The sequence below is a fragment of the Pygocentrus nattereri genome, chromosome 5, assembly GCF_015220715.1.
Source record: "Pygocentrus nattereri isolate fPygNat1 chromosome 5, fPygNat1.pri, whole genome shotgun sequence".
Taxonomy (NCBI): domain Eukaryota; kingdom Metazoa; phylum Chordata; class Actinopteri; order Characiformes; family Serrasalmidae; genus Pygocentrus; species Pygocentrus nattereri.
This window is the reverse complement of record NC_051215.1, coordinates 41,195,171-41,220,532: the sequence shown is the minus strand read 5'-3', so window position 1 is coordinate 41,220,532 and position 25,362 is coordinate 41,195,171. Positions and strand designations below refer to the sequence as shown.

The 25,362-nt window shown below is 36.5% G+C and overlaps 3 protein-coding genes across 5 annotated transcripts; all 3 read left to right on the top strand.

Moving 5' to 3' along the window:
• The first annotated feature begins 4,347 nt into the window (after nucleotides 1–4,347).
• Nucleotides 4,348–6,326, top strand: LOC108426798 (ATP synthase membrane subunit DAPIT, mitochondrial-like). 3 transcript variants are annotated; one of them, XM_017696536.2, is made up of 4 exons: nucleotides 4,348–4,461; nucleotides 4,764–4,858; nucleotides 5,244–5,335; nucleotides 5,672–6,326. In XM_017696536.2, exons 2-3 carry the CDS (start codon nucleotides 4,772–4,774, stop codon nucleotides 5,328–5,330), a joined length of 174 nt encoding a protein of 57 aa, XP_017552025.1. In that variant the 5' UTR covers nucleotides 4,348–4,461; nucleotides 4,764–4,771; the 3' UTR covers nucleotides 5,331–5,335; nucleotides 5,672–6,326. The 3 variants fall into 3 exon arrangements, with proteins under 3 accessions (XP_017552025.1, XP_017552024.1, XP_017552026.1); XM_017696535.2 differs by having other exon boundaries at nucleotides 4,351–4,461; nucleotides 4,761–4,858; XM_017696537.2 differs by having other exon boundaries at nucleotides 4,351–4,461; nucleotides 4,761–4,858; nucleotides 5,244–5,346.
• Nucleotides 6,327–9,390: 3,064 nt separating this feature from the next.
• On the top strand, nucleotides 9,391–10,233 carry atoh7 (atonal bHLH transcription factor 7). The gene has a single exon (XM_017696476.2). The coding sequence runs from the start codon at nucleotides 9,668–9,670 to the stop codon at nucleotides 10,088–10,090; it is 423 nt and encodes a 140-aa protein (XP_017551965.1). The 5' UTR covers nucleotides 9,391–9,667; the 3' UTR covers nucleotides 10,091–10,233.
• Nucleotides 10,234–14,174: 3,941 nt separating this feature from the next.
• pkd2l1 (polycystic kidney disease 2-like 1) lies at nucleotides 14,175–25,096 on the top strand. The gene is made up of 15 exons (XM_017696475.2): nucleotides 14,175–14,463; nucleotides 14,902–15,015; nucleotides 16,562–16,689; nucleotides 17,443–17,696; nucleotides 19,520–19,744; nucleotides 19,840–20,068; nucleotides 20,167–20,337; nucleotides 20,441–20,622; nucleotides 20,766–20,886; nucleotides 21,168–21,266; nucleotides 21,386–21,507; nucleotides 21,585–21,702; nucleotides 21,907–22,022; nucleotides 22,805–22,952; nucleotides 24,896–25,096. Exons 1-15 carry the CDS (start codon nucleotides 14,175–14,177, stop codon nucleotides 25,064–25,066), a joined length of 2,487 nt encoding a protein of 828 aa, XP_017551964.1. The 3' UTR covers nucleotides 25,067–25,096.
• Nucleotides 25,097–25,362: the final 266 nt, after the last annotated feature.

The following is a 25,362-nucleotide window of genomic DNA, read 5'->3' as shown; positions in this document are numbered from 1 at the left end:
CATCTGTAGTCATGGTTTGTTTACTGGACCACAAAGTTTCTTCCTATTTAGGATCATAAGTTAGACTTGCAAATAAGACATGCTTGTCTGTGTAATGCAATGATGTCATGTACCGTATGAATTACATTCATTTTTGTCAGAGCAAACACTAGATCCTTTCCTAGTGAACCTGCACTTGTGAAAGGCTGAATTACAATTCCAACAAAAGCTCTTTTCATGGCTAAACTCAACAAATTCCTGTGGCAATGCTTGCTATTTTACATGGCAGTGCTTGCTATCTGTGTTAATGGGCCAGCCTTATGACTGTAGTCAACAGTGCATTCCACTAAGTTTATGTCAGTGTGGGCTCTGTACGGCTGCCTGAGAGATGTTTTTGTTAAGAAAGAATTGATATCTGTGCTTTACCTTTGCTAGAGGATATCTTAGTATGAATTGAGCCCCGACAGACACAAGAGAATGTTGTGTGGGAAACACTGTATAGGCATGCATTAAAAACACTGTGACCCCCACAGGCATGCTACTATCAAAACACACAATGTCTCTTACGAACAACAAAAACACTTATAATGGGTCACACAAGGCATTTAGAGGTATAGGTATGATGATATAGTAAAATAACAAAGTGCATGATACACTTCACCTCATTTGCATTTATCCACTTGTGTGGTTATGCCACTCATGGTGTTTCACCATGCTAGGAGGAGAATGTGAACTGTTCCCCTATCGTACATATCCAGAATTAGACCAGACTGACCTGTACACAGATAGTGAAGCTTACGCCATCTTGCAGATCCCATATCATTTTGAATTGGAGGACATTACAGTGACTTACAAGTAGCTGTGCCCACCTCTGTCTCAGAGTTTTGGTGGGAAGGCCTAAAAGGTGCCAAAACTCACCTTTTACCCACTTGCTCTAACATTTAACTGATGCAATAGTTCATTACCTTGGCCCTTGTCTTGGAAATCCAAATTTCCCTCAGGTTTTAAAATAAAAGAGTTTGATGAGGTGTGTAAACACTGCTAAAGTTTCCACTCATTTCAAATTTCACTTTGTCATCTATACAGTCCATTTAAGACCAACCTGCAAAACCAGCTTGATTTGAATTCATTGTTTTTCTTATGTCACCAAAACCAACACATATTTGTATTACGTAACCTTTTCAGCCAACACCACTTTAGCACCACCCAATCACATTAAGATAGAAAGTGTTTCAGTTTCAGCTTTGTGCACAGTGCACAATCAGAACATAACATGTTCATACATCAGTCTTAAAGTCTGTTTAATTTTAAGTGATGAAGAACAGTTGGAAAATGGTCATGTAAAAATTTGGGGATATTCAAATAAGACAAAAAAGTGAAAAATAACAGGAATGAAGACACAAGGTCAGCAACAGTAACAATATGCTGCTAAATTCTATTTTGTTGAAGTATATTTTGGGACAAAGTTAATGTAGGTTATGTTTCAGTGTGACTGTAGAAATGTAGAAAGTTAAGCATTAAGAAAAAGTAGCCACCCTCTTAATTATACTTGTCACTCAGAATAATAGCTGAGTAGAATCAGTATGGCACATGTTTCATTTCATCCTCAGGTCACGACCTGAGGCCTAATCGACCAAAAACATGAATTAGAGGGCATTTGTAAATGCTTGACCATAGTTTAAAACAGATAAGTGCCTGACATTTAAATATGATACATAATGATTTGGCTCTTTCAGCTTTGAGATAAAAATAGAAATGTTTCTCTGGAGCACGACTTACATGAGTGGCAGAGACTCTTAAACTTTTGGGGCCTGTATGTGGGTCCCACACTTTAGTTCCACACTCTCATGCTCACGTAATGTACAAATTACTTTCACAGTAGCTACAGGATTAACCATAGTAGGTACTCAATAATGGCAAGATTCATATCTATGTATGTATGTTAAGCCAAGGGTCCAACAGATATTTTCTTTGGAGATGTTCTGGCATCTGTGTGAGCTGCATGGTGAGATATGATGTGTGGTCAGAAATGAGATTGCTGCAGCATGTTGAAACTCATGCCAGGTATCTAACAACTTTCTGAGCAGAAATTAGAGAGAGGCAGAGTGGAGAGAAGATTACAGCACAAGCATGAAAAGGCTTATAAATTATAGAACCATAAAGTATTTCTGCTTCTATCTATCTATCTATCTATCTATCTATCTATCTATCTATCTATCTATCTATCTATCTATCTATCTATCTATCTATCTATCTATCTATCTATCTATCTATCTATCTATCTATCTATCTATCTATCTATCTATCTATCTATCTATCTGACCAGACAACTACTTAAAACCTTGGACATCACAAACATTTAACTCAAGTTGTTTGCTTCATTTGCATGACATTAAGCAACACACTCTCTGCTGACCAAAAGCATTCAATACAACTTCACCATCATCCCAAACAGGCAAAATGAGCACCATCTAGGGAAGAGGAGAGGAACTAGCACTGTCCAAAATGCTTTAAAAGGGAAGGGGAGTGAGAGGGCCTATTTCCAGAAAACAAATGGGGTTAGTAACTAGTTGCATTGACTCAATGAATGTAAGTAAAATTTTGATGGAGTCGTACTTCTGAAGTCAATTTTTTCCTACATTTAATCATTAACATTTAATTACTAATGACTTTTTTGTGTTTATTTTCATTACATTATGCCGGCTACCGAATCTGTCCTGCATCGTGACTGGTCACCACAGTCTCTCTGGAGCAAATGTGTGAAAAAAGAACATACTTTCTGCATCGAGACGTTCCATTGTAGTTCTATAAATTCCATGTTTTTGAGTTATTTCTTTTGTACTCCTGCTCAAAATGTTTTTGGGAAACACTTTCACTCAGTCATTATTTCACTGAAGTAACAAGACTTTTGCTTAAATAAGGGTTATTTTGCTCACCTCCGGGATAAAAACTATGGTTTAGGTGGCACAGAGGAGAAGTACAAATAAAGATGATAATTATAATATGTACTACAATGGGACAGTTTAGAAAACATTTGCCTGGTAATGTAGTGAATAAATAATCAATTAAACCCTTTTTTTTTGCTTGTTGCTGCATATAATTAATATGTCATATTGAGTGTGTTATTACACTTTGTTACTATGCCTTGTGTCAATTATGTAACAAAGGTCTAATGATTCCCCTTATTAAATATTTGACCTCCCAGAAAACGTTGCTATATGTTTTTTGCCCATATTGAAATCTGATACAAGGCAGTGTATGGATTTTAAATATATGGAATATAGTAGCATATAGAGAGTTCCTTTTATCTCATATATGTCACATACAGACATACATGGCAATGGGCCATTTTCAAATACAGGGAATATGTTTTATCATAGATCACCATAAATAAACATATATATGTGACACATATTTAACAATATGTGATAGAACACATCTATTTAACATATGACAGAAAACATTTATATATGGATGCCATATATTACTCATATAAGCCAGCATGATGTTATAAAATATAAGGTTTTTATGCATCTTCTTAGTTTTTTTCACAAACATTGCAATGAGGTGAAAATAGGTATAATAGCTATATAATTGCACCCTAAAGCATGTACATTGTAAGCCATGCAATTAAATCAATAAAACTTTAAATACATGAAATTATTATTATGAAATTGTTATTAATATTCAAAACTAAACAGATAACACTGGAACAATTGTAACTGTGAAGGACTGTATGTATCAGACATCTACATGTATATATATGTATACACACAGCACTGTGCGAAAGTCTTAGGCACCCAAGACACATTTTCAAAATCTATTTATTTGTGTAGTATGTGTTTATTTCCTGAGAAAAGTGTTAATATTTGAATAAACAAAATGTATAGGATATTAATTAATAATGATTTTTTAATATATATATATATATATATATATATATATATATATATATATATATATATATATGCATAATAAATAGTGATTTTATGGATGTGTTTGGTTAACCATTTTCAAACCTCTCCTCGAGGAAGCCCAGTATTATATGTAGTTAAAAGCAACTCCTGACTTGACCAATCAGTGCTTCATTATTCACATTATGATATTAACCAATCTCTGTGGTGGCTGAAAGTGTCAAGGAAAAATATGGACCCAAAAAGTTTTTGTTACTTTTTATTATTTTTAAGTTTATTTGAAATATGAATTATTTTGCACGGTACTATATATACATAACACACACACACACACACACACACACACACACACACATGTATGTACTAAAATAAATGCCTGACCTGGTTTGATATGTGTGCATATATTACTTTAAGAAAAGTGAAGTATTTACAGTACATTATTTTGAATCCACAGCAAATTCCGTCCTTCTCCGGTAGGTGGCGCATGGAGAACAGTTTACATCACGTTGAGGACGGTGCAGGACAGCGTAGGACAGCTGACATCCTTGCACTCACCAACTGCATCCAGGTAAGAGGATTCACTCACCTTTCTGTTTTTAATTGTGTTATTTATTTTGCCTCATATTGATTTGCAGGGTGTAAGTTAAGCCAGATGCGCTCGATCAGGTCCAACATCCTGAAACTGCGAAATTGTTTCGACCTTGAGGAACACGCCTTTGAGTATGTTGGCTAATGTCTGTGTTAACCTGCCAGCAATAGCAGATTCATTATACGCTGATACAAAAATATGTCCCGAATTTCTCCATTACATTCATCACTGAGGGGACTGAGTGACGGACACTGTGACTGAGTGGTGCTGTTTTCCAGCAGGGCCAGCCATGGCAGGGCATGACGCAGGAAGTCAGCACCAGTTCACAGGGATGGCCAAATATTTCAATTCATACACCATCACGGGGAGGAGGAACGTGAGTAGAACATACTGATGCATTCTTCTTCAGGTTTCTAAAAGCTGGTAACCTTATGCTATAGTGACCAAAAGCTGTCCTAACAAAATATCTCCAAAGTGGTACTTTTATAAGAGAAGGTAGAAACATTCTTAACTTTTAGTGTAAATTTGAGTCCTATTGTACTGCAATAGGATATATAGAATATAGGATATTGAGGATATTTTATTTCTAGTCATTTTTGGATCATTTTTACTGGTCTATACATTTCTACTTTAACATTCATAGCAACATTTTTACACACTGTAACCTTCTGATCAAATGATGTAGAAAAATAAAAATAAAACATACATACGTGGTTTTGATAATGCAGTGATGGTATGTGATATGTTAAATGTTTTTCTAGTGTGTGCTGGCCACCTACGCAGGCATTGCTATAATCTTCCTGTATTTCAAATTGAAACCCAAGAAGAAGCCGGTCACAGCAAAGTGATGCAAGTAAGTGAAGTGTAAGTAACTCTGTGCTTTGTAAGTAACCTATTTGTAAGTCTCCGTGCCACTGCCAAGGCTATACATCTTCAGAATAATTAGCTTAAATTTCCTTGTATGACATTTTCAGTTGCATTGTATAGAGAGTCATTTCTATGGCATCACATTTATTCTGGTGCTGGATTTCAAAAGACTTCTGATTTGAGTAGATTTGCATTTTATATTAAGTGTAGATAAAAAGCACACTCTCTTTTTAAACCATATGCATTTTTTTTCATTTCTTTATGTCAGTTAACACCAGAATTGCTCGTGAGTTAGTTATGTTTTGTGTCTGTCTGTTTATAGGCTCTCTCAGGACAGCTCCATTGCACTGCATACTGGTTGCATTTCAAGATCCATCTGCTTCATTTGCTGAGTGCTGTGGCTAGTTCATTATCATGACAGCCACAGCAGTGAACACATGTAGAGTATGAAACAAAAGTGATTCATTTTGACTGACTAAATTCTGTGTCAAAAGCTGCAAATTTTAATAATAATGCCAAATGTTTGTGTTGTAAATAACCCTTTGAAGGCAATGGTGTAATTTGTAATTCTAAGGCAATATAAAAATGTTAGCTGAAGTGTGTCTCTTCAGGTATGTTGCACAGACGCAAACAATCAGAAACTACTGCTGCTCCGAAGTGCAGAAGAACACTTTCATTTTCAACAAGATGTGGTGTATATTGTGTAGCCTACAACAACAGTCCAAGGAGGAATGAAAGTTAGGCAGTCCAAACCAGTTATTAATGTTGTAGCCCAAGAAAACGTTTCCAATATTTTAGCATATAGTTTAATAAATACAGCATAGATGTCCCGATAGCTGATTTGTTTCTGATGATTAACATTGCTTTGTAACATTCCTTACTTGTTGCTATAGTGCCACAGTGTGGAATTTCATTTCACACGACCAGATTCACTTCAAGTTCACAACAAATAATAAATAAACTAATGATGACCTTCATGCTTGCCATTCTGATCTATGCCATTTCATTTTGTTACTGTTTGCCACATGCAAATATCTCTTAAAATATTAATTGGATTATGTTACGAATTTTTAAAATAAATTTTACAAGCATAAATTTTACTCTTTGAGCACAATGGAAAACATGATTAGCTAATTAAGCATACAAATCATACCGTCCAATAGAAAAAAATGCTCACACAGGCATGAAATTGCATTCACCTTGTGTGACCTAATTACAGTCACCAGCACCATCTCACCAGATGCCACTTTTTTGGGCTGTTTTTATGTCTTGCACGGAGGGCAGTGTTTTCTTTTAACGCTTCACGTCTCTTTTAGTGACCTCATTGGCCAGTGTGTATTTATCTATTAACTAAACCAGTCATTTGTGTAAACCTAAGTTATTCCTGATTGTCCTAGCAATTTATTGGCACAGTGTGATGAGCTTTTATAAGTTAAACCAGAAAATGAGATTTTCTCATGAGACATAGTGATACAGTGGTAAGCCAAAAAAGTGGTCCTCAGAAGTGGTACTGGGAACTGATGATTTCTGGATTACGTATTTAGTGTATAAAACAGTGTATGTTAAGTATCAAAATGATTCTGCTTCGTACAGTCGATAAAAAAGCTCAGCTTATATCAAACCTCCAGACTGACTATGTGTAATTTATAAAAACAGAAATCTGTCCAAATTCAAAAGACCATGATTAGAACAGGAGGCGATCTGTAAAATTGTGTTGTCTTGTATAGTGTAGTGGAAAATGTATAGTGGTTCTTTAGGTGTAGTACTGCTGTGCCAGCTCTACAAAGTAGATATTAAAGGAAAATTTTCTACCAATTAAAAAAAATCTGTATAATGCAATCATTGTGATGTAAACATAGTCATTCAGAGTAGTTTGATGTGAGATGTTTAATTGTAGACTTTTTTTTACAATGGCAGTGATGGGAACTAGGGGTCGCATTGTCTACAAACATAAATATAGCCCCGGGAGAGTCAATGTAGTCTATCTTTAAAACAAATTTTGGGACACCAGGGCAATAAGAGCCATGGTGTACCTTTGAGCATACATTTACATCTTCAGGATTTTGTAAACTAAAATTTACCTGGACGTTACGCTTTCCCGGAAAATGCATCCAAGTTTGATGCTTATCATTCCTCCATGACATCTACTAGTGAAAATCAGATTTGCCAAATCCTGCCTAAGCACATTACACAGATAATAGACATTCTCACTTTCCTTTTTTAAAAGAATTAAATCCTTAACCTCACCAACACTAATCCGCACACAGGCTCTTCTCTGCTTATGACATATGGCTGGAGAGGGTAGCCTCTAGCTCCAGACAAGCCCATCATGTGACTGAGGTAAAAACAAGGCTGTTCAACATGTCTGGGCCAGGCTTTTTAAACAAGACATGGAGCAGCTGGCCAACCATACCAACCTGCAATCAATGAATCAAGTAGATGGTAGATGGACTTTATATGCCTAATTGAACAGCACAATTACTTGTCCGGTGTAAAACGACCAGACAGCATGAGCTTATGTTAGCAGTGGCTCATCTGGGACATACATTATTTAAAGATGTGGGAGATATTCGATTTTTATGTCTGCGTTTAGGCTACAGTAATGCCATTAAACATTAATGAATCTATTTTTAACAAACCAGAGCAATTTGGATTTATAAGAAAACAAGTATCAACATGATGTTTTGAAATCTATTTAAATGACATGTTTATTGGAATGTTATGCACACACATATAATCATATGCAAATGTTTAGATGTTTAGTGAAATTAATAGTGAAATTAGGTGTACATCCTGTACAGGAAACAAACCTCTGCATATTTTGATGCGCAATTACTGTTTGCTGAATTTCACATATTGGGAGAGAAAACATAAAATGTGGCCTGTGCAAAAATCACAGTACATTTTATATTTTTTTTATATGTTAAACTTAGCAGATAAATAGAAACTTGCTCAAAAATGTCATATCAAAGTTTGTTCCCTGTAGACGATGTGATGACTTATTGTCACTTAGAAATCAATAAAATGTCTTTTGACCAGAAGTGTGCAAACCTTTGTATATGACTGTACATTATTTCTATAGGATGTATAATACATAATGTGCAATAAACTGATATTTAAAACAGATAGATAGAGAGAGCACTGCACCCTATGTTAGCTGGGGAGGGGTAAAACAATAAATTGGGGGTGATGACCTGGCCTGAATCAAACCCTTGCTGTCTGCATTTACTCTTAACAGATGGAAAGAGACATCTAGCCAAACACTTCTGTCTGCTTTAGTTCCTCCGAGACACCCAGATCAATTATTTATTTCCCATGTAGTGCAGCTCGCTGTATGTGACAGCCACTAATGCAAGCCTCATACTGTGCCTCATTTAGATAGACAAAACAGAAAACAAAACATGCATTCATCTGTTACCTGACGTGTGAGCACATGACATGGTACAACTGTTAAATGTATCTCAGTATGAAAAGAAAACCACTGGAAAAACATCAGTAAGTCATAGATTAGATCATATTATCGATGCTGGGTCAACAGGATTGCTATTATTATTTTATTGCTATTAAATCATTGCATCAGCAATGTATTTACATGTCATGAGTAGGAACATCAAATTAATTATTGAGTCCTGCTTTCCATCAGTCCGGCATAATTTTGGTGTTCAATTGCAAATGATATAATTATGAGGTACTGAGAGGCTTATTTGCTTTCTGAGTCTACTGAGACTGGCTGAATATTAACACTTTATCTAGAATGAAAAGGAAATAATATTCCATGAATGTTCAAGATGCTCATGGATTTAATCAAGTAGTCCCCGCTGTCATTGACCCCCAGTGTGTTAAAGTGCCCAGGCCAGATGGTAAGTTTTGTGCATTTGTAACGCATGGCTTTCAGTGGACCCTAAGGCTGATAGCCCTGCCAAAGTTAATTGGAATGTCATTAAAGTTTGAGTGGGTGGAATGGGTGGGGTAGGGTGAGGGTGGGCTGTGTGTTTTTGCTGTCAATTAGAGTCGAGTGTGTGTGTATGTGTGTGTGTGTGTGTGTGTGTTTCAGGGGTAATAATGTTCAGTTGGGGCAATAGGATGGGGCTCCACCTGCTGCCACCTGTCAGTACACCAGTCCTATATAAGCATCCCCTCTACTCCTAATGGCCAAACAGATTTGGGATTGCTGCTAATACATCAGTCTGGACTTGTGCAGTGGAACAGTCCACAGCCTCACTGAAAGGACACTATTTCTTCATCCCTTGGCAAACCTCTCTTAAGTAAAGGCTTTACATCTCCATCCTTGAAGGACAGTGGCATCACTTGTGGAAGGATGAAGCCTCGCAGACCAAGCTGTGCAGATTCAGGCTCTGAGTCTGACTCCAGAGTGCTGGAGAAATTTGAAAGTGCAGCACGGAGAAGAATGGCAGCCAATGCTCGAGAGAGGAAGAGAATGCAGGGCTTGAACACGGCCTTTGACCGACTCCGCAAAGTGGTTCCTCAGTGGGGTCAGGACAAGAAACTGTCAAAGTACGAGACCCTGCAGATGGCTCTGAGCTACATCATGGCCCTCAACCGGATCCTAACCGACTCCAGCATGCACAGCACCCCTCACAGGCAGTGGCTGGACCTGCAGTTTGACAGCATGCAGTCGGAGAGCTACCCTTGCATTGTGAGGTATAGCTCACCCATTGAAATGGAAGACATGCATTCCTCCTTCTCCTACCATTATGAGGGTCTTCAAGTCCCTACTTAGACTGAGATACATTGGATTGTTCGTTTGTATCTTTTGTTGTGAAGATACAGGAGTGAGTAAATACATTTGTATTAAAGTTCTGTATCATGTATTCCCTTACATTTTATATTGATCAGATGAACTTCATTACCTTGGAATATTTCTGACAAGTTGGTTTCAAAAATGCATTTATAGTGCCTATAGCATTTATTGTATTTATTTTTATAATTTATTTTTGTAATTAAAAGAAATTTTATTATGGTCAGTACTTAAAGATGTAGGTGGATCTGGTTCTCTTAGTCATGTGCTCAAACCTTGTACTACTTTGTATCATATACATTTTTAAAACCCTGAAGTGCAGAGTCTGTATGGAAGCTTAGTCAAAGCTAATGCACCATGAAAGCTGTTCTCTGAAAATGTTTTGTCAAACTGTCATCTTAACTTTTGTTTGTTTATTTGTCTGTTTGTTTTTTTTATTATTCATAAATTTGTATCTACATTTGACCTATCCAACACAAAATGGATTTTTAAAAATATTTGCAAACTAATTGAGCTCAGTCTCTGGACACATTTCTTGTGTATTATGTATAGTTTCTAGTCTTACTAGTGCTTGAGTACCAGAATAAACATGAAAGATTCACTTTTTTGTGTCATTTTTTTGGTTAAAAAAACAACACAATCAAAAAGTAAGCAAATAAAAAAAATACAAAGAAACCAAACCAAAAATACCTGATTGTAACTGTAGTACTGTAGAACTCTAGAAGTCATTTATTTCCCATTTTTATTTGTTTGTTTGTTTGTTAACACATCCTCTGAAAAGAACAAACTTCTGCATATTTTAATGCACAATTGCTGTGTTTTAGTTCTGAATTTAACATGTTGGACCAAAACAAAAACCAAAAAAACAAAAACAACCAACCAAACAAAAAACATAAATGTGGACTGTACAAAAGTAATGGCACAAAATATGTTAATATGTTAAATTCAAATAAATACAACTTTGCACTAAATTTACAGAAATGCCAAATTTAAATGTGGTAACAGTTTTTTTAATGAACAAAATATTTGATTGAACTGGGAGTGTTCAAACTTTTGTATACCGCTGTGTGTGTGTGTGTGTGTGTGTGTATGTGGCAAAAGTTATAAATTGTAAATACTCAGAATTTAATGCCAATGTATATATCTTCATATACATTTTAAATATGATTAGAATAAAAAAAACAACAACAATATAAACAACATTGCAAAGTCAGTTTTCTACATTACAGCAGTAAATCTAACTGTCAGCTATGCGTGTTTGCTCTAATGTCCACACTGCTCAGATAAAAGGGTGGTCATTTCAGCAGAGCCCAATGTGTCCTTAGATAAGACCGCTCCAAGCAAACATATCTCTGCGTTTCCTTCCCCAGGGAAATGCTAAATCACGTTTAAAGGGCTGCAAGTGACGTCACATGTGAAGCACCTGTTTACATGCTGACACCTGTTTTGGACCTGGGTGCAAATGAAAGGCTTTTTATTTAGAATGTTTTTAGACATATATAAAACTCTATTTTCATGCAATATTCGGCACACTTGCTATTACAAGTACAGAGAGGCAAAGGATCTTAGTCAGTTCTTGTACTGGCTTCTGAAATTGTACTGCAGTATTGATCATTAGAAAGAAGCAGATTTACAGAATTCATTAATATTTAATAACTGCTTAATATACTTTAAATATCCAATAGTACATTTTATTTGATGATCATTGACATTTTCCATTTTTTAGCCACATTTCAGTAAAAGCTATATGGTTCCACAAGGTCTAACAAGGTCTCAAAAAACAAAACAAAACAAGAAAACAAAATAAAACACAAGCCTGAATCAAGGACTGAATGATCGTTGACTTTAATATATTAAATGGATTGAACTGAAATGTGCTACAGCTTCTGAAATGCCAGACTTTCCAACCGCTCTTGATCAGGGAAAGAAAATTAAACTCTTTGTTGTGCACTGACTGTGGGTAATGTGGGTATTGTGCAGCAGCGAGGCGTGAGGGGCCTGCACTCAGGTCAAGGCGTGTACACAAAGCCACAGAGAGCAAATACACCACTATTAATACATGTAGCTCAACTGTCATTGTACCACTCATGCAATCTTTATAGCATTTAACATGGCAAAATAATACCAATAATCATCAATAAGCTCTTTCATCTTTTTAAAAGGGTTTCTAAATGATTATTGCAGACTGACCGCATAATACTGTGGATCTTATTTCCCCTAAATTCATAAATTCATATTCAAAATATTCAGTGTTTGTGCCAAAATGTTACATTTTTTAAAATACAATCTTATATACGCAATTTTTTTTCTGCAATCTTTTTTTAATTCATATTTTGCTAATCTACATGAAAAGCATACATACGTATGATGTCATTTGTTTCTTTTATGACTGAGAGGACTTGTATGATTCAACTGTGACATTGTATTGCTTTCAGTACAGATGGTCTCAGTGAAGCTTATGCTGTGTAGATTGTTTGCACACAGTGCTGTGCAGCTCTAATGTATTCTCGGTGCTTCCTAACAGGTGGCCGGCCATACATTAATGCGTGTCATATGAACATCTATATGTTCATTAGCATAGGCCATCTAGTGAACACATAATGTTTAGTAGATTACCATAAAGGCAGCCTTGCAGTTGCTAGTGAGGCACATGCATTCATCATCAGTTGCCAACTGACACATTGCTTGTATGTACTCTATTCATCCGAATCTATTGTTTTGGCATTGTTAACAAATGAGTAATGAGTCCATGTTTCACCATGACAGTGCCATAAGTATGGCATTGATTTAGTAGTCAATTGATAATTGCTTACAAAGATGCATAAGGTGTTCTTACATCTGTATTTCATTTACTGTATTTCAGCATGTATGCTAAATACTGCATGTTGTTATAAATTTAATATGTACTATTCTGCATGTTCTAAAAGCATATTTGGCACATTTATTGTCAGGTCTTTCTATTTAAATAGAATGTTTTATATTAATTTATGTTGTCAAAGACATGAAGGTAGTTATTTATTTTTTCCTTAACAGAATAACATTTAGTAAGTTTAAGGTCAGTCAAATCATATCTTCATAGCTGATGCAAGTAAAGCTCAGGACTGAAAAATCACCAATCAGCAAATGACTTTATATGTTAGCACTTCCTTTGAAATAAATACAGTTAAATTTGACTGTGTCTGGTTTAATAAATACAACTATTTTATAAACCTCATTTTAATTTATATACAGTACTGTGCAAAAGTCAGACAGTGACTCAAAGAACCCTGTCCATCGTTAAAGAGTTCTTTGCATCGTAAAATCGTTCTTCAGATTTAAGGTTCTATTTTGAAGAAGCATTTCACAATGCAAAGACCCCTTTAATCACGCAAAAGCGTTTTTGAGTGTTCACAGTCCTATATAGAACAACTTTCTTTACTAAAGAACCCTTGAATAACCATCGTTTTAAGAGTGTACAGTAGATAACACCAGTGCACTACAAACAGGAGTCCAGTGTTCAGTTCTAACCCTAAACACCACCAGCATTGAGCTCTTGGGTAAGAGTTCTACATATGGTCTAAACAAAACAATTGCCTTTACTAAAGAACTCTTGAAGGACCATCTTTTTCAAGTGTATAACACTACAGTCCCCTGCTTCTGTATTATGATTAAACTGGATCATAATTGTCAATATGTCATAATTGTGTACATAAAATGCACAATGTATAACTTGAAAGAAAATCAAATTCCTGAATGTGGTCTATGTGTTTTGGAATAAAACGCTACATGTGTAATGTACAATTTTCATGTATCTATATGTAAATTCAATATACATTTTCTGTATTTACTAGTTTTCCTGCTTTTACAGCATCTCTGTCACAGATTCTTCAATGGCAGGATAGGGTTCTATGGGCTGTGTGAACAAAAGAGTGCTCCCTCCCTCTTCAAAAACCAGTGCTATGTTCTCTGTGATTGCTGTCTAAGAGGAAGGTATAAAAGCAGGTAGTACCATTCAGCAGTCAGAAGGCTTGTTTCAGTGTCCCGTGAAAACCACTGAGCGACACACACGACCTCAGCAACCAACAGCATGCAAAAACTCAACAACCGGGCCGAGAGCCACCTGAGCAGTCAGGTGGAGTGTGAACTGGAGAACCTGGGGAAAAGAGCTTGGGTGAATCAAGCCTACTGTGGCACTCCTCCACCAGTGCGCTCTATCAGCACTGTGTATAACCCACAGCCCCTCTTCCACAGTCCCCTGGACAGCATGGGTAAACTAAGTGCACCAAACCCGTACCCAGCCGAAGACAGCGTAAGGAACCAGTACTCTGAGAAGAAAAGCTCCGGATGCTGCTCCTCTATTTTACGAGCTATCAAAGGTAACTGTGCATTACACAATTTTGCAAACCAGTTTATACAGTAGATACAGTAGAGTAGATACAGTAGAGTGTATATGCCACAAAAACATCCCTATTCTTACAGTCTCATTTTTGATTATGGAAGTGTGATACAAGATTTTTGTTTACTAGAATTTGAATTTGAATATATTGTTGTGTACAGTCTTGTTTATAGAAAGAAAAAATCTTTATATTTTTACCATATTTTTGTAATTTGACACTGGAAAAAGTAAAAAAATTTAGTTTTAACCCTGTTGATACAGGATGTAAAATTAATGCAATAATAACTGATTACCAATAAAAACTGATTATTGTGTAATTATGCAGCTACATTAAACAGTATAGTAAAAACAATAAAACATATTTAAGGGATAATCTGCATTTTTGTTTTGCTTTAAAAAGTTTATTCCGATTCAATAGGACTGTGGGGAACTACACTGACTGAAGATACGACAGAGAATCGAGAACTCTTTGTAAGAACCACCCTCAGGGAGTTACTTGTCTACATTGTTTTTCTAGTGGACATATGTCTGTGTAAGTATGAGGATTCTGAATGTACTACAATAATTTACTCATTTATGTTTCAGCACAAATGACTACAGAGCTCGAAAAACACCTGTAGAAATATAAAGTACTGAAAAACAGTTTTAGAAGTTTCATTAATTAATAATATGGCTAAATGACAGCAGCCACTGTGCTATTTATTTGTTTGTTTGTTTTTTTTATTTCATTTAATTTGTGCAAATCTAATATATGGCCATATATGCACATATATCATAAAGGTCAAGAATATATTTCAAAATATATGGTCATATAGAGTACTGTGCGAAGGTTTTAGGCATCTGTGCAAATTTTGCAACAATTTACCTCAGCAGTGAGTTTATCACAATATACTTTAGAATAAAGTCATATTCATAATTCAAATAAACATAAAAACAATAAAATGTAACAAGAATTTCTTGGGTCCATATTTTTCCTTGACACCTCCACAGCCGCCACAGAGACTTGTTAATATCATCAGTTACATCATGAGCTCAATTTACTGGAGCACTGATTGGTGAGTTGCTCTTTAACTACATATAATACTGAACCTCCATAAAATCACTATTTATTATAGACGCACACACATATATATATACATATATATATATATATATATATATATTCTATAAATGTTGTTTTTTCAAATATTAACACTTTTCTTGGCAAATAAACACACTACACAAATAAATAGATTTTGAAAATGTGTCTTGGGTACCTAAGACTTTTGCACAGTACTGTAAAAACATCAAAAATGGAGATACAAGGTTTTCTTCAGACAACTGCCGTATATATTTTTATGTTATACATACATGTTTGCAACTGTTGAAATGTCGCTGAAATAGATGTCCCATATTTGAAAACAGCCTATTCATAAATGTCACATTTACATCCATAAATGACAAAACCTAAGTTGGATATAAGAGATGTTCATATATGCAAATATGTATGTCATATATTTCAAATCCATATATTGCCATATATCAGATTTCCATATGGGGCTCATATTTGTGGATGAGAATGATGAATGAAGAATGAGTGAACATTAGAAGAGCGCCATGTCAAAAATATCCTAACCCAATGGATTATTCTTCTACTGGATTCTATTATCTTCAGTGATCTGTCTCAGCCTAAATGGCTATTATGAAACCCTCACCCCTCCCCTGTGATATACAGAGTATTGTGCGGAGGAACATCAATGCTGAAAGAAACACAAGCTGCGCTCTGCTGTTTTTTACTGATAAGAGCCCAAGCCGGGCTATTTAGGCTTTGTATGTGTTGGAGGTGCATTGTTTATGGGAGCTTTTTGTGTCCTCCAGTGTTCTCTTTCCTCAAACAAATCACTCTCTCTTAATTGAAGCATTTGGCTTTTATGATGTGTTCATTGCAAATGAAGGAATCTTGCATGAAAAGGCTCGCTATGGTGGCTCTTGTCTGTGTTCAGGTGAACAGAATAGATAACCAGCATGAGCTCTGATAGGAATCTGATAGGAAATGTGCTATCATTACTATACTTAGTAATCATCTTGTTGCCTTTCAGTGACCTACGGAATGACCAGCTCCACCACCTATTACTACACTAAAGTTATGACTGATCTGTTTGTGAATTCACCAAGCGACAGCGGAGTCACATTCCTGTCCATTTCCAACATGGACAATTTTTGGACTGTGAGTGATTCCTCTCATTTCTGGACAGAATAACTTCAAGCTCTCAAGATACCAGCCAAATTTTCTGAAATCCTACAGGAAAAAACTAGTGCACCAAATTTAGCTGATTCAAATATACAAATAATTTCCACGTGAATAAAATTTCATTGTTGACAAAAAAAAATAAAATTAATTTTTTTTTATCAATTGACCACATTGGCTGCTCTTCACATTGTGTGGTAATTTCATGGTGAATGGACCAATAGAAATGCTCCAAAATGATTTAAAATAAGACCCCTTTGCATTAACCTACATTAAACGTACATTTTTGCCTTCTACTGTAAAGTTACCATTTTGGAGACATGCCTTTTTTAGGACAGTGATGATATAGTCCATCAGCACAATTACTGCCAAAAGTATATAAAATGAAGGACAAAAATATGTTGATGTAGCATATTGTGTATTCCTGGAGATCTGCCTTTCTATGAAGTCTATTTTCCCACCACAGTCTGCCACACCTGCTCCAGCCAATGATCTTCAGGACTGTAGGTCAGAAAAGTAAATCAGTAGATCTCCAGGAGGGATTGATGATCACTGATATGCAGCATTTAGATTATAGTGAAGGTGGACATTGTCAGGTGATGAAAAGTTATGTTATAGGTGTAGGCGGAATGATTGATGGTCAGTGATCACTTGTTTGGCCTACAATACCTGCTAAACATACAATGAAGTCACAATGAATGAATTAGTGCTCCTCTTTCTTTATCCATTTAGTATACGCAAGGTCCATTGCTGGATGGCCTCTACTGGACCAGTTGGTACAATAACCAGTCTCTTGAGACTGGGACACACTCCTTCATCTACTATGAGAACATGCTCCTGGGTGTCCCCCGCATCCGTCAACTGAAAGTGAAGAACAAGTCTTGCAAGGTGCACAGTGACTTTAAGGAGGAAATCACTGACTGTTTTGATGTGTACAGTGACAAGAAAGAAGATGACAGCTCGTTTGGACTCATCAATGGAACAGCGTGAGTGATGCTTCATACTGTCTCTATCATTGTCAGCTAGCTTGATTGTCAGAGGTTAAATCCTATTTATTAGTAAACATATCAAGTATCACATCCATTCTATAACACTTATGTACAAGTCTCTCCAGCTGGTTAGAAGAAGGCCTTAGTCATAGTAGGTGTAGTCTGGTAAGGTGAAAAGGTCATTTATTGAACTATATCTGCATATGAATCAGAAACAAAAATAATAAGCATCAGGGCTGGTATTCACAAAGCAGTAACTATATAACAAGGACTGGGGAGGGGAGTGGTGGTGGAAAGGCCAGAAGGGCTGGGATGAAAAAAAAAATCATATATACAAATAAAAATATTATTTACAAATGTATATATACAAATTATTTAATCTTATGATGCTTGGTTTGACTGATTAATTCTTCATTATGATAAAGTATACTAATGATGTAAATTTAAAAATCCATATAATGGATATAATGGAGTGTCCAGGATACATCTGGAACCAAACTTTGTTTTTCAAACTAGCTCACACTGTATCAACTGCTACTACAAAGAAGAAATTCTAGTTGCTGTATTTATGTTTGCATTTATTCTAATGATAAATAGTGGTTGTACAAACAAAAAGCACAGTTAATGCCAAAATAAAAGGTTTTAAACAATGTTCTTAGCTGCATAAACACAGAAGTCATTTAGGACCATTCATCATGAAATTTTGACACAGCACAAACACCAGCTGGTACTTTCAAAATGTGTCAAAAAAATAAAATGACAAAAATGAAGATACAAGGTTTTGTTATAATAACACTGACAAACATGATATGGCCAAAAGTATGTGGACACTCCTAATTATTGAGTTCCGGTGTTTCAGCCACATTCTTTGTATAAAATCAAGCACATAGCCTCATAACTATAGCTACATAGCTGCGATCTCACTGGCAGTAGAATGGGTCAACTTAGTTACAAAGTGATAGACCACATAAACTCACAGAGCACACAGTACTGAAGCATGTAGCACCTAAAAATCCATACTGCCTCTGGAAGCAACATCAGCTCAGCTCAAGAATTATGTGTTGGGAGCTTCACAAAACGGGTTTTCATGAGCAGCTGCACTCAAGCCTAAGATCACTATATGCAATCCTAAGTGTCAGCTGGAGTGGTGTAAAACAGTAGAACTATGCTCATTGTCCATTTTATCAGCTCCACTTACTACATAGGTGCACTTTGTAGTTCTACAGTTACAGACTGTAGTCCAGCAGTTTCTCTGATACTTTGTTAGACCCCTTTTACCCTGTTCTTCAGTGGTCAGGACCCCCATGGAAGCTCACAGAGCACGTACTATTTAGGTGGTGGATCATTCTCAGCACTGCAGTAACACTGACCTGGTGGTGGTGTGTTAGTGTGTGTTGTGCTGGTATGAGTAGATCAGACACAGCAGTGCTGCTGGAGTTTTTAAACACTATGTCCACTCACTGTCCACTCTATTAGACACTCCTTACTTGTCAGTCCACCTTGTAGATGTAAAGTCAGAAACAGTAGCTCATCTGCTGCTGCACAGTTTGTGTTGGTCATCCTCTAGTCCTTCAGCAGGGGTCACCAGACGCTGTTGGCTGGATATTTTTGGTTGGTGAATTATTCTCAGTCCAGCAGTGACACTGAGGTGTTATGCCTGATCGGTGTATATACACCATATAGGAGCACATTGAAGTTGTAAAATTACAGACTGTAGTTCATCAGACAGTTATTATCAACAACTACTGATTAGATTTTTTCTACATTATGTCTCATATAAATAAGTCATTATTTATGACATTGGTCTCCCTCCTCTTCAGTTGGCAGTACCACACAGAAAAAGAGCTGAAAGGGTCAAACCACTGGGGGATGCTTGCCACATACAGCGGAGGAGGGTACTACCAAGATCTGGCCATGACAAAAGAAGAAAGTGCTGAGTTACTGGCTGATCTTAATAACAACCTGTGGTTGGACCATGGAACCAGAGCTGTTTTCATTGACTTTTCTGCATACAATGCTAATATCAATCTCTTTTGTGTTATTAGGTAATAATATATAAGAATCTCTTAAATATCCTAATGCATTTGTATGATCATTCTACATTAGAACAAGTAAAACAATGAGCTTTCCTTGCTTTCAGATTAGTGGTTGAATTCCCAGCCACTGGTGGAGCAATTCCTTCGTACCAGATAAGGACGGTGAAGCTGATTCGCTATATTACCATGTGGGATTACTTCATCATTGGCTGTGAGATAGTGTTCTGTGTGTTCATCCTTTACTACATTGTGGAGGAGATACTGGAACTCCGCATACACAAGTTCTCCTACTTCAAAAGCATCTGGAACATTCTGGATGTGGTGATCATACTGGTAAGGCTAGTCTAATATCTGCCCCTATATTTTCCTCTAAATTTAAGTTAAAAAACATGTATGGTGGAGTTACAATAATGGTGATGTCTGTTTCCCAGCTTGCTATTATAGCAATTGTGTTCAATGTATTTCGGACCATCAAAGTGGACAAATTACTTGGAAAACTATTGCAAGAGTCCGACATCTATGCCGATTTTGAATTTCTTGCATTTTGGCAAACACAGTATAACAACATGAATGCTGTGAACTTGTTTTTTGCTTGGATCAAGGTAAGATATTTCTATAGTTCACTATTGCAAACAAGCATTTGATAAAATCTATGCAGAATGGACCCAGCTAGTTATAATCTATTGGTGATCTTTATCTCTGTAGATATTCAAGTATATCAGTTTCAATAAAACAATGACTCAGCTGTCCTCCACTCTGGCCCGCTGCGCCACTGACATCCTGGGCTTTGCCATCATGTTCTTCATTGTGTTTTTTGCCTATGCTCAGTTGGGATATCTTCTTTTTGGAACTGAGGTTGAATCATTCAGCACATTTCACAAATGCATGTAAGAGGCTTTCTGACAGTGTTTGAAGTTGAAACTTGATTCTACACTAGTAGGTACAAAATAGTATAGACTCATTTCATAAGGCTTCATATTTTGCAACCATACTTCAATCTTTTTACATCTTGTTGCTTGATCTCTTGCAGATTCACACAGTTTCGAATCATCCTTGGAGACTTTGACTATGATGCCATTGAACAGGCAAACAGAGTGCTTGGACCCATATATTTTTTCACCTATGTGTTCTTTGTCTTCTTTGTGTTACTGGTGAGCCCAGTAAACCACTAGATCTAGATCAATGGTGTTCAGTCATATTTGTGAAGGACCACAGGTTTTTAATCCAAACGATCAGGAGCACACCTAATTCTGATGGTTTAATCAATTGCTTAGTTCTCACACAGCTAATGATGTGTGCTCCTTCTTTGTTGAAATGAAAACCTGCAGCCATACTGGCCCAAAACAGATACGATTGGACACCCTTAATCTACATTTATTAACCCTTTGAAGCAAATATGACTTCATCCCAATATGGCATTTTTATTCCACAGAATATGTTTCTGGCCATCATCAATGACACATACTCTGAAGTAAAGGAGGAGCTTGCATCCCAGAAAGATGAACTCCAGCTCACTGATATCATTAAACAGGTGAATCATAAAATAAGGCTTCTTTGGTCTCACAATAAAGCTTCTTAGTTAAGGGTCAGAGAAACCCAACTTTAGTACTTAAAGCTAGTAGCACTTCATGCCGTTTCATTTCATTTCAGAGTTATGCCAAGACCTTCATGAAGCTGAAACTCAAAAAAGAAAAGATTTCTGATGTCCAGAAGGCCTTACGGTCAGGGTCAAAAGAGCTGGAATTCAAAGACTTCAGAGAAACTCTGAAAGAGTAAGTCACACTTCTATTAATTAGGAACATGCCCAGCAATGATAAGTGACCATGACTGCTGTTGTCTTTCCACTCAGAATGGGTCATGCTGATCATGAGATCTCAGCAGCCTTTTCCAAATTTGACCAGGATGGTAATCAGATTCTAGACGTGGAGGAGCAGGAAACTATGAAACGAGAACTGGAGGAGAAAAGGGTTTGAGATTCTTTCCTCTAATTAAGTACACTAATTGATAGTGTACTTGTGTGCTGTACTTGTTTTGAAGGACAGTTTGAAATCATGGAAACTTTTGTATAAAGTATTTTGTTAATTGTGTTTGTTCAAAACATAATTCTGTGTCACCTCTACTGACTGGATTAAGCAGAAAACTTTAAATGAAATGAGTATTTGTTTGACCAGGATGCACTCAGTGCAGAACTTCATAATCTTGGACTCAACTATGGAAAGAGTGGAAATTCAGCAGAAGACAAGGAGAAGACAAGATCCATCTCAGTGACTCAGGAGCAGTTTCAGATGTAGGCATGCACACACACTGCACTCAGCAAATCAATGCACCTACCTCCATGGTACTATCACTAAAGAATCTTGGAACCCAAAATTGATTTTGCTGGTTAATTTCTATCTTTTTTCATCATTTGGTAAACCTAATCACCATTAACCCACATTTGGCAGCCAACATGCATAGCTGCCTTCTAGCCTTTACAACTTTGGAACAGTTTCTCTCACAGACATCATACATGTATCACCGCAGTCAGCAGACCATGCCCTATCTAGCCGGAACATTGAGGTGTGACAAAGTATCAGCGAGAAATCCAGCTCGAAAAACCACCTACTTGTAATCACGATATTATATCTCTGTATTAAGGCTTCACAACTCAAAAATTATTAGGAAATTATCATGTGTGAAATACCTTTTTGATCAAAAAATGGCCAAATTCATAGATATCAAAGTTTGCATTATGTTAACATTAACATATCAAACAATGGTATATCTGAGTAGCCCGGGGTCTCCTGAAAACAACAACATGGCATGTGTGACTGTCTCATGTAAATATTTTGTAATTGTAATTGATCAAAATACCAAAACTGTAGGATAGTAAGAGTCAATACGTTAAAAAGAAGAAAAGATGACCATCTATGTCAAATAGCAGCCAACAGCGATTCGACTCAACAGTGTATTATATAAATGACTGATGAATTCATTTTGCATGCTTTCAGTGTGTTCTTTCTATTGTAATGTATGAGCACATTAGTTCATGCTGCACCTGCTCTGATGGCCATTACTGCTCTCTTCTAGGTTGGTCAAACAGGTGGTTGAACTGGAATGTGCATTAGCCACCACAATGGCTAAGATTGACGTGGTCATGGAGAAACTTGGGCTTCAGGATGCTGGTAAAACAAACAAAAAAGAGACCACAGGAAAACACCTGACTATCAGAAAAGAGGTATCGGCTTTAGACAGATCATGTTACTCTGCTTTGTTATATAAATAAATACATGCAAATAATAAATTTCAAAAAGAGGCTTGACAAACAAAATGTTACTATGTACAGAGAGGGGGAAACAGGTATGCAGACCTTTGTTTTTGTCATTTAATATACTTCAAATACACAAAAAAGAATGATTCGTAAACATAAATATTTGTTTTAAACAAATGGTAGGGAAAAATGCACACCACAAATTAATAACATTAGTACTGAGCTATTGCTGGCAATAACAGATGCAAGGCTTCTAGGGTAAAAAGTACTTCACTTATTGCAGAATTGCGGTTTGATTTTGGCCCAATTCTCTTGGAATACAGTCTTCAATTGCCCAAACTTACAATGGTCTCTCTAATGGTCTCCCAATTTCAAAATCCTCCCTTAATTTTCAATGTAATTCTATTGACGAGGCTGACTAGGCCATGCAAACACCATCTTCTTTTTGAATTATTTTGGGGGGTTTGAGTATTTCCAATGATGTGTAAAGCTCCAGTACCATTTGTAGACAAGCAGCCCCAAATTATGATGCCCCCTCCTCCAAAGCACTGTGATATGGTGTTCTTGGGATCATACATATAACCTTTCTTCCACCAAACATGATGAATTGAATCATTGCCAAAGAATTCTTCCAAAGTTTTCTTTCGTCTGACCAGAGAACACTGCTTCATAAGAGTTATACATTCTCAAAGTGCTTGTGTGCAAATTTTAAATGTGTATCTTTGCGCTCCTTAGGAATTTTGTGTGGGATGTAGGAACTGAGATGATTACACTGCAGTTCATTGCTTATTGTTTTTGAGAGACTGCTGACTCATTTTCCTCATCATTAGTCTCAGAGTGCATTGTGAAATGTATGGCACACCTGCCTGGGGACGATTTATTATAATAATGACAATATAACGAAAATGTTGTCCCTGAGAACTTTGAGATACTCCTGTATCTTCACCATGATTGCTACTTCTTGCATAAATTTTCCCAACCAATGGCAACACCTTGATGTATTTTATAATGACAAATTTTCACAGTATTAATATATATACAATATATGGCTAAACATATGGGGACACCTATACATCACACCGATATGAGCTTGTTGGACATCCCCTTCCAAAATAATGGCCATTATAATGCAGTTGCCCACTTGTTGGACAAAAAGACTCACAATATCATAATTGACATTTCAATTCATCCCAGAGCTGTTCAGAGCTCTGTGAAGACCCCTGGCGTTCCTCCACACCAAACTTATCAAACCATGTCTCTCTTTGTACACAAGGACAAGGAAAGGGCCTGCTCCACTACCGCCACATAGTTGGAAGCATATAATTGTCTAAAATGTCTTTGCACGCTGTGGCATTAACATTACCCTCGCTGGAACTAAGGAGCCGAGCCCAACCCCCAAAAAACTGCACCAGACCATTATTCCTCTTCCGCCAAACTTTACCATTGGCACTCTACTATCTGGTAGGTAATGTTCTCCTAACATCCATCAAAGCCAGATTCATATATTAGACTGCCAGATAATAAAGTGCAATTAGGAAGAGTGTTCACTCTTCCTAATCGCACTTTATTATCTGGCAATCTAATAAGAGTGTCCACTCTTATTTATATACACATGCACTCTCTCTCTCTTAAAGTAATGGCTTTAAAAGAGAGTGCATGTGTATATAAATACATATTCATTTATGCTGTTGGAGCATACTGAGAAGTACAAAGTTAATAGACGTGTGTTTGATGTTAAGTGTATAGAAGCACTAGAAACATGCTAAATAACAAAAACAAAAGTGCCTGGATAGTTATTTCCCCTCACTTTACAAAAGGCCCTTTTAATACACATATGATCACATAATGCATCATCATATCTCTGCAGTGTTTAAACTGTGGTTTTGTTTCTGAATGCTCTCCCATTACAGCAGGAGAGGCCTGCATCTGGAGGGAATGTTCTGATAAACCTAGAGAGAGGTCTGACACAGGACTCACCATCCTGGTCATCAGCTGCTCACTTGGAGAATGCAGCAAGTGGTTTATATTCAGACATAGGCTGGCCCGCTGTCACAGAGAACAGTACCTCTACACGTCACTGAATCAGAAACGGAGAAAATGGCAAATAAATCCTGTACATTACAAAAAAATTTAAATCTATTGTAGAAATATTTGAGAATATAAGAGTCTCTCATACATCACTTGTTAGATTGTTTAGGTGCTGCATTCTGTATTTTATAGTTCTGAATTTCCTGTACATCTATGTTTAACAAATGCTTATGTGCTGTTTAAAAGAGAGCCATTAATTTAAGAAAGGCATAGGAGCAATTTCAATTGTACACTTAGTTCCATGCTGTTTTGTTAGCATACAAAACTGAAAACATATTTAATATTTAAT

Excerpts from the sequence above, each read along its gene's own strand:
- LOC108426798 (XM_017696536.2), top strand. The coding sequence starts at position 4,772 with ATGGCAGGGCATGACGCAGGAAGTCAGCACCAGTTCACAGGGATGGCC. Across the intron at positions 4,859-5,243 it reads CCATCACGGGGAGGAGGAAC|TGTGTGCTGGCCACCTACGC; the intron begins GTGAGTAGAACA and ends ATGTTTTTCTAG.
- atoh7 (XM_017696476.2), top strand. The coding sequence starts at position 9,668 with ATGAAGCCTCGCAGACCAAGCTGTGCAGATTCAGGCTCTGAGTCTGAC.
- pkd2l1 (XM_017696475.2), top strand. The coding sequence starts at position 14,175 with ATGCAAAAACTCAACAACCGGGCCGAGAGCCACCTGAGCAGTCAGGTG. Across the intron at positions 16,690-17,442 it reads ACATGGACAATTTTTGGACT|TATACGCAAGGTCCATTGCT; the intron begins GTGAGTGATTCC and ends TTATCCATTTAG. Across the intron at positions 20,887-21,167 it reads TTGTCTTCTTTGTGTTACTG|AATATGTTTCTGGCCATCAT; the intron begins GTGAGCCCAGTA and ends TTTATTCCACAG.